General features: G+C 41.9%; 1 protein-coding gene across 1 annotated transcript; it reads left to right on the top strand.

The window, feature by feature from the left end:
• The first annotated feature begins 1,135 nt into the window (after window positions 1-1,135).
• Window positions 1,136-8,960, top strand: LOC310862479 (endothelin-3). Its single transcript, XM_083770410.1, has 4 exons — window positions 1,136-1,432; window positions 2,687-2,915; window positions 6,559-6,789; window positions 7,038-8,960. Exons 1-4 carry the CDS (start codon window positions 1,363-1,365, stop codon window positions 7,069-7,071), a joined length of 564 nt encoding a protein of 187 aa, XP_083626536.1. The 5' UTR covers window positions 1,136-1,362; the 3' UTR covers window positions 7,072-8,960.
• The last annotated feature ends 631 nt before the right edge of the window (window positions 8,961-9,591 follow it).

Genomic DNA, 9,591 nt, shown 5'->3' with positions numbered 1-9,591 from the left:
AGCAGGGATATGGGACGGTACTTAGATGGATCTGATTTAGAGTCCCTTTTGTGAATCGGGATCACTCTAGCAGTTTTCCATTGGTCAGGGAACAAGCCACGAGAGAAGAGGAGTTGAAAGAGACGACTGAGGGGACTGGCCAGTTCCTGCCGCATCTCTGCCCCCTGAGGATTTGGCCTGACCGCAGGGCAGGCTGGTTTGGGGTCTCACCCCTCTTTAATAATTAGCCAAGGAGACCGAATGCATGAATGCAAACATTAACCTTTAGTTGTTTATTTCGTTTTAGGTAATGTGTATGTGGGTCACTGTATATGAATATAGCTGAATACATTACATATCACTGTATGCATGTGTGTATACAGTTAAGTACATGGATATACCTCTCTGTTCTTTTGTGGGTTTTTTGTGCCGACTATTGTGCTTAATATGCTGGCCCACAAGAACACATACCTGACCTGATGGAGACCGGTGAGACAGACATTCCTCTGTATTAAAAGTGGATTTATGCATTTGTTTTAATAAGTAGCTATGTATTGTGATAGTATAGTAGGCACTGATATGTTGCTACAGCTGTTTATAGTATGCCTAAACAGAAAATACATTTCCGGTGAGGATACACATTTTTTTATCCATTCAGATCTCATATGATACACATGATAAACCAAGTGAAATTGGAATTGATGAAATAAAAATAAAGAAACTGAAACTATACATTTTAAGCAGATTAATTATGGGTAGGCCTATAGGGTAGGCCTATGAAATTGCTGACCCACCAGAAAATGTATAGGCTGGCCTAGGGAGCTGGCCTGGGACCCTTAATGTTACTGAACACTCTTCACAACATTTACAAAACAAAGAAAATATCACACAGAACCAATTAAAATGTTTGTCCTTTGTAACTCTGAGAATGTGCAGATGGAACCATTGAAATAGGTTCATTCACACTACACTAACTTTACACTGAGGATTTTTACATTGCAAAATTGACAATGCCGTGTCATCCACGTTACATCCAGCGGGAGGTGCTTATACGCCTCGCTTGATAAAAGCATGCATGGTGAGGACAGCACACACACTGTCACACACGCACACACTGTCTGTCACGCACCGTAGACGCACGCACAGGGTCGGGACAATGAAGTGGCGCAAACTGTCAGTAATCATTCCTGCACTTCTTGGAAATCAAATGGGAGCTTTTCTTCGGGAGCGCGCAACCTTTTAATTAGAAAGACCTGACTGAGGCAGACACACGTTTGGACTATTGGATTCATACCTTGGGATTTTTATTTTCATTAATTGTGTTTAAATAACAGACATCTGCTGGTCTGCCGTCCTTTTGATCACATTGGTCATTCACGTGTGATGGCTATTGTCTCATCGATCGACGTGGGAGTGTTGCTTCTCGTCGCCCTAACGACAGTTTTAGCGAATGGTGCGTTCACGTTTATTCACTATATTATAGGCTACTGTGCATTTTCTATTGGGTGTGGAACTGTGGATATGGCTGTAGGTTTAACCTGCAGGGGCGCGTGCGTAAAGATAAAGATCACCATAATGCCCACAACAATGGAGATGTGGCTGAGTGGCTCCCGTGGTTAGACTAATTTGTTTTGTAGGATTATATAATGTAAACCAATGCATTCTCACTGTGGTTTTAACTTCTACCCTGCCTCTGACCTTCTCTGACATACAGTTATTGTTGAATTCTAGGAATTCATTGCACTTTTACATTGTATATTATGACGTAAAAGTAGCATAAGCCATGCCCAGGCCTGGTGCTGTACAAAGAATTCTTGGCTATTTCTTGGGCACGCTACTGTAGCCTATATGAGCATAATATTACCGTTATTATATAGGCTACATTAAGTATGAGTAAATTGCAGCTGAAGATCAGGAGCCTATATTGCAGACAGAATCAGGCAGCTTTTGATCTGATATTCTGTGCAACAGGTTGTCCTATAGCCGAGTATATATATTCTACAATATTATGCCAATTAGATCAATTAAATATAAATTAAACATAGGCTACAGTGGGAAGCTGATTTAATGGCGGGGTTCTTTTTTTGTGTATTAACTTCTACAAAGAAGTGACACATGAGGATAATATAGCCATATGCTATCACTCAGGAATTTAAACGTATTGTACATTTCCTGCTATCTATCTATCTATCTATCTATCTATCTATATCCACTTGAATCCAGCATTCATATTTAGGGAGAAACATTTTCCAAGAGTAGACCATAACCTACAGGTTCACAAATCACAATGCGCTGTGAGCTTGTACAATCAATCTTTTGTCATCTATTTTTGGCAAAGAAAGTTTGTGTAGACGGGAAAAAGCTGTCCAAGTACAGAGCCAACTAATACCAGTTTAGCCTAGCCTACTATGTCTAGAGAGTTTAAGTGGCTATTTATTATTCATTTTCATTTTGAAATAGCAGATCGGCTATTTTCGCCGCACAAGACAGTCGCACGATGAAGTATACAGCCTATAAATCAGGCTTCATGCACTTAAACCCCAGCATCCATATTGTGGGGAAAGCTTTCGTAGAAAATACCAGATTGACAGAAAAGGCGCTAGTGTGGAGCCCTGAGGGACTCCGGTCAACCATATAAGTGGTTAAGTGTTTAAAATGTGTCAAGTGATTATATCTTCTGGATCCCTCTGCATACCGCTGCCTGCAGGTTCCTCCTCCAGCAAAGATGTGAACCAGAGGAGGGAGCTGGAAGCTGCCCGAGCTCCCGTCGTCCCTGCAGAAGGCCTGCGAGGCTCCCATCCCCAGTCTGAGACATCAGTCTTCCATCAGCCGGAGGAGCCCCGGAGGCGCGCTAAGAGATGCACATGTTACTCTTACAAAGACAAGGAGTGCGTTTATTATTGCCATCTCGACATCATCTGGATCAACACGCCAGAGTAAGTCATGCAGAGCAAGCTGTCATCTGCGCAGCACATTTCCTTTCCGTTTGAAATTGGTTTCAGTTTGAACTGAAGCACTGGTGTGTGTGTGTGTGTGTGTGTGTGTGTGTGTGTGTGTGTGTGTGTAGGCTACTGGCACGGGTGGGTGTCTTATTGCTTTCCAGTAGTGACAAAGGTCTTGTGTTGGAGATGTTATTTATTAAAGCCTCCGCTTGCTCTAATCGACTAATCATCTTGTTTATTAAGCAACAACACATTTTCCAGTGGCTGTTGCTTTCAGTGAGCGACAAAGTATAAATTGGCCTTAGCCTGTCATGTTCAGTAGCAGCTGTTCAGAAGGCTCATGAGTACTGTGCATACATGAGCAAAGGGGCAGGAGAAAAAGAATAGTCCGTAGCATTTATTTTCATTCTAGGGAACCAAAATATGTTTAGATTGTTGCTAAGTAGCCTAAACATGGGTGTGTCTGTTTGAAAAGACCAATAAAACATTGATATTTTGGCTTTTGAGAGCAAAACCACATTTCTGTCACCAGCATGTTACAGTTCTTGGCTCCAGAGAACTCTGTTGACAACCCAAACCCATTATTCAATCACTTACAGTCTGACTCTTTTTGCAAGCTCATTGGGCTGAAGACCTCTCTGCAAGCTCAAAAGCACAGGTTCAATTTGCAAGAGATGAGAAAATATCTCACATTCCTGAACTCCAATTTAATCAAAGTCAATTCTGTGACACAAAATCTCATCAACTTCAGTACAAGAACTTAACTGATGCCCAAGGCCTAGTCAAGCAGTAGTTCTCAAAGTTAAGGACCCCCCCATAACTGTACAAATGGAACAGGTCCATGTGGTACCATTTGTTCACTCTCAGAGTTACAGACCTGTAAGGTTCGATTTGGAACCCCCTCGAGGAACCCTGGACCCCTCTTTGAGAACCAATGGTCTACTAGAGTGACTCTTAAAGCTAAATTCATGCTTCATCGTAGGACGGTGTTGATCGCCGCAGATAGCGAGCATCCCTGTCAGCGCGTGACAAAGCATAAAGCGCAAAGCGACTGTTAAAGAAGTGAATCACTTCATGTGGTGTCATCTCTCCCAGCAGCTCCATATGAGCTGACACAAGCTAGCACAGTGGTTAAGACACTTCAAAGACATGCTTCCCTGACACATGGAGAAGTAACTCATTGCAGATGAGGCTGAGAGCTCACTGGGCATCAGTTTCTCTTCCACCTTAGTCGGCTTGTGTGCACGTGTGCATGTGTGTGTGTGCTTGTACTATATACTTGTGAGAGCCAAACGTTCCCACAAGTACAATTTTGAGAAATAGACATATTATACTGTGTTGTGCCCCGAAAAAAGTATGCAAGCTTTGCAAGCTATGTGTCACACTGCCTATTTTCGGCTCCAGGGCTAGGCTTCAAGAATAGCATGCATAAAATAAATTGCCATCCTAAAATGTAGTAAGTGTAGTAGGCCTACTACAAACGTGTATGTGTGCGTGCGTACGTGTGTGTGTGTGTGTGTGTGTGTGTGTGTGTGTGTGTGTGTGTGTGTGTGTGTGTGTGTGTGTGTGTGTGTGTGTGTGTGTGTGTGTTCGCCCGCGTGTGTGTGCGTGAATGCCACATGGTATGAATCGCACATCTGTGAGGTGTTTCCTCGACTGTCACTGGGTGCACTAATGTGTTGCACACATAAGGTTGTCTCTTCATGGGGTCGACCCAGGTCATGTGTTTGTGCCTCCATGTTTCACCTGGTCCTTTTACGAGCATGTTGACACGAGACACTCTGCAGTAAGGAGGGGAAGCCTTGTGTGGGCCATATAATAATAACATACAGTATCATCATCGTGTCACCCATACGACTGTACACGCGCCAGATAATTTTAAAGGATAGCGTCTCCAATTACCCAGGGGGTCGGCGCATGCATGGCACACGCCCAAAACATTCCTGTCAGGGCACATTTTTCTTTTCCATATTTAAGATGTTAAAGCTGTTTCAGTTTGATAGTAAATGTGTCCCAGTATACACGTCTGCACTTCGGGGGAAGAAGCAATCTGTAGTCGCTTACCCCCTATACCTCCGCCATACAATTATGTTATTAATAAAAAGCAAGCAGATCAAATTACATTTGATATCACACAGAACAGAAACTAATATTGTCAGAGCCAGGATTTCACAGTGAAAATAAATGCATTATATTGGATTCCTATAGGCCTGGATATTGCTGGTGTTAATGAGACATAGGGTATGCCATACGGTCTAAAAGTGTCTAATTTAATATTGTTCAAGTTTTATTTTGAGGAGAAATTATCTGGTTCCTGTAGCAATGCAACAACAAGGTATGGAACTTTAGGAATTGCAGAGTGAATGTGGTGCATAGTAGATGGCACATTATTTCATATAACTTTCATATAACTAACTATTTCATATTCACTGTTCTGCTAGAGTAACTATGGCACAGTATGTGTACAATATATAAAATTGTTTTTAACGGACAACTCAAACACTTGCTTATTGAAACAGTAGCTGGAAGTGACAACATGTTGTCAGTGCTTTGATCCTAGATATGAGCTGCAGGCGAGTACCTTATGAAATCTCTGAAAACACACAAGGTTGAGCGTTAATTAAAAACAGTATTTTTTATATCTGTGTTTAAAAAAAAATACATATCTGATGTAAATTTTTATTAGAACACTGCGATACTGTATCAACGCTTGATTCTAATCTCTGTTAAAACCTGACCCCAGAGGGGTCCAGGAGGGAAAATCTAAAATATTGGAACCTGAGATTTGGAACCGCTGAGAGCTGTTCATGAGGTGGGGCTGGTTTTTTAATGAGCATTGCTAAGTAACTCGTTGCCGTTTAAGCAAATAACACGTGGCTCTCACTCTCAGTCAATCATATTGCTTGATCAGAACCAACTGTTGCAAAAGTAGAAGTGCATGGAACGGAGTTGATTATCATTAATTCCAATTCCCAGTATTTAGTGTTTATTCTGATTCTGGGACAAAACGCCCTTTAACCAAATGAACCCTAACGTCCCTAATCTAGATAGTAGATCGTCCCGTTGCTACGAGTTGTGATCTCGTAGGTCGGCTAAAAGTAGCAGATCTACAAGCTCAAACTTCTACTTTGAATGCTTTTGTGTGACGCTGTAGTATGATCAAATAGGGCATTCATTTACGAAAAAAGACAAAAAGTTAGAATATGGAGTCTTTCTGCCCGACAGCAATGGTAGCCTATATTTAGTGTTGAGTGAATACTGGAGGTTTCCTAGTACTGAGCCCTGGGGGACTCCAGTCAACTAAGTATAGGGTTCAAGTGGTTATAAATATAAACTGTGTTGGCACGACACGTGCTTGTACCTACGTATTACCAATATAATGCTTATATAGACATATAATGTCTATTACTCTGTAATATGACGGTGTTACCTTCTGACAAGAATAGAATTTCAAGCATGAATCATTGTTAGCTTATAGAAATCAGTTTTTGTATAGAACTGCCAGGATTTCTATATTAGGCTGCCGTCCATCTGAGCTTCGGCAACAGACAGATCTTCATTTTTCTGTATGTGATTATGTCGGACAGGCACCGGGGATCCAAGGACTAACAGTGAAACTTTATGTTGTGTTTTTCAGGCACACTGTGCCTTATGGTATGTCAAACTACCACGGCTCCAAGCGGAGACGGCGCTCTGCCCAGATGGGCACAGTGCCCCAGAACTCTATTCAGAGGGGTGAGGAGGCACATCACTCTACCAAGAGGGGTGTGGAGCCCCAGCCCTCCATCCAGAGGGGTAGTACAGAGACCCAGCGCTGCATGTGTACACTGCACTCTGACAATGGGTGCAACCGCTTCTGCATTTACAGGTACAGTATGGGATAATATCATTTCTGGAAACATTAATCACATTCTGTGTGCAGTTTTAGTGTGTACAGCATGTGATCACCATGTCCACGTTTAGAACAAAATAACCCCTCCATGATACATTCTAAAGCAGAGGTTCTCAAAGTGGTGTCCAGGGTCCAACTGCATCTTGAGGGGGTTCTGAGTGGAGGTCTGTAACTCTACCTGGAGGTTCTTGAAATGAAAAGGTTTGTCATTTTGTCTTTCACAGGCAGATCGAGGCCACCAGCAGAGACAGCACCTGAGAAGACAAGAGGACAACAGCTCCCCCCAGTGGCCCAGCCACAATATTAACACACCAAAGTCTAATGAGTGACATGATGACAGTTTGAAAGGTGGATGTACCGTATGGAATCCACACGTCACCAGGCGGACGCCCTCTTTTTGTTGTGCCCCTGTCTGTCACCGAAGCAATGGACGCATTACCGTGAAGGAGCACGGGTTTACCTTCCTCTGTCACTCTGAACTTGGAGCGGCTGACTGACATCAGAGAGGGGTTGATGGTCGGGACACAGAGACAGAACGTCACTGTGTGTGTGTGTGTGTGTGTGTGTGTGTGTGTGTGTGTGTGTGTGTGTGTGTGTGTGTGTGTGTGTGTGTGTGTGTGTGTGTCTACATGCAGATGGGGGCTCGGCACTAGATGGTGGCTTTTTTCTTTGGACAATTCACATTGGCACTGAAAAAACTAATACTGTAGCTGTTACAATGTTCTGTACTCACGTCTCACGCACACTGAGGTGAGGGGGAGAGGGCTGGATGGAGCGTTCTCCTCAGCCATCGATGCAGCCATCTGCCACACTTTGACATTATACACTTTCTACACTGCTCTAATGGGGAGCAACTTCACCCCACTGTCGTCATTCATTCATTCATTCATTCATTCATTCATTTTCCATCACTGAAAAGTCCACAGTTATCTATGGGGTTCCCATTTAAAGTGCAATAGTCACTCTTGTCTTTGCATTGAGAATGGAAAGCATACTAAACAATTTTAAAGATTATGCTAACAGGGGAGCTGATCTTTTCCTGAGACTTTGGGGAGGACAGAAAAGTGGAACTTTATTTAAGCTTTTTTTTTATCAAGCATTATCAGTGCCAGTAATATGAAATCTGCTTGTACCATAATGTATATTAAATTGTCTTCTATCAATATTTATGTGGTATAAACTGTACCATTCCAATATGTACAAATGTAGAATAATAAGATTGAATTAATGAAATCAATAGATAAGGCGTCTCCTTATGTTTAATTGGCACATCAAACACAGCACAGTATTATGTCATTAGTGTTTCATTTTAATTAGGCAACCTATATTTAAAACAAATCACACTGTGCCAGAACGAGATAATCTTGTGAATAGCTAGTGTATCCAATGGTGTCATTCACTCATGGTAGAAACACCTACATCCCGATCGCACTAAGAAAGTTAATCCATGCCACGTTGATACACAGCCTAGAATGAGCATGTGGCTCAAATATGGAGGGATATCACTTCCAGGTCGGGCGAAAGTGGTCTGTGTATACCACATATTGATGATTTGATTGGTTGAGCACGGAATGTGATGTATGATGATAAGAGCACCCCTCACTTCACACAAGTGTGACTTTTAAGGGGCGCTAGCCCCTTCTATAAACAGCTTTTGTCCCCACACGTCTCAAGATTTGCCATTGACAATGAAAGGGGAATTCAGGTCAAATGTCCGCTAAATCTTGTCCCCACACGTCTCAATATTTGCCATTGACAATAAACAGAGAAATTACGTCATATCTAAACGAACAAATCAGCTAACCAATCACAGGCAACAGGCATTCTGATTGGCCAGTATGAGATTCATGATGATGTATGATGATAAGATTATATATCATCATACATATATAACATACAACACGATTATTTTGGGGGTCAAAGCCTGAACAGTTTGGGAACCCTTGCCTTAAGCAAAGAGGCGTGATTAAGTTTTAGCTTGTGACAAAAGGTGATGACGAAGTTATGCACCTTGCTTTATTCAAATACATTATGATGAACATGATTCAAGGCCAATCAGAGTTGAAACTTCAACTTAAGTGATGGTAATGAAGTAAAAAAATAAAATAAAAAGTCAGTCAGAGTCAGACTACCTAACAGCATTGATAATTCACACTAGTCAGTCACACAATCTGATCATGTAGTCAGTGGATCATGTACACTTGTACAGGATCATATTGTGTGAATCAGTCCTATTGCTATGACAGCCTCTGTAAAGCACAATGACGCTTTGGGTTGTGTGTTATCTTGCCATGATGGAACCTGTTTCACTGCAATGTAAGTCAACAAGGCATATACATTTCTAATCAACAGAGCAATTGAATATTGAATATATATCACCAATATTTGGAGTTAAGGCCTACTGAGAGACTCCAAACTATGAATAGGCATTTACATGGAAATCTAACCTCTATCAAACTGTTATTTTACTTTAACCACATAAGCCCTATAGTTGACTTGGTTCCCCCAGGGCTGCCTCTATACTAATGTGCCACAATAGGTCATGTTTAGTCATGTTGTGTTTGGGGACACTCAGAGAGGTATTACAGAGGTCGCAGAATCAAGACTTGTGTAAGACTAGAATGTGGAAACAAAGCTAAATTAATCACGCCCGCCTTGAACTTCTTTCTGACCACACACACACACACACACACACACACACACACACACACTCGGCTAGTTAGATAATGTTGGAGGTGCAAGATCTAGACTAGAATAGATGGATCTGCTGCAAGTTAT

The sequence above is a fragment of the Protomyctophum parallelum genome (genome assembly GCF_964188405.1).
Source record: "Protomyctophum parallelum genome assembly, chromosome: 8".
NCBI lineage: Eukaryota > Metazoa > Chordata > Actinopteri > Myctophiformes > Myctophidae > Protomyctophum > Protomyctophum parallelum.
Note: the sequence above shows the minus strand (reverse complement) of the source record. Positions and strands in the feature narration are given on the sequence as shown.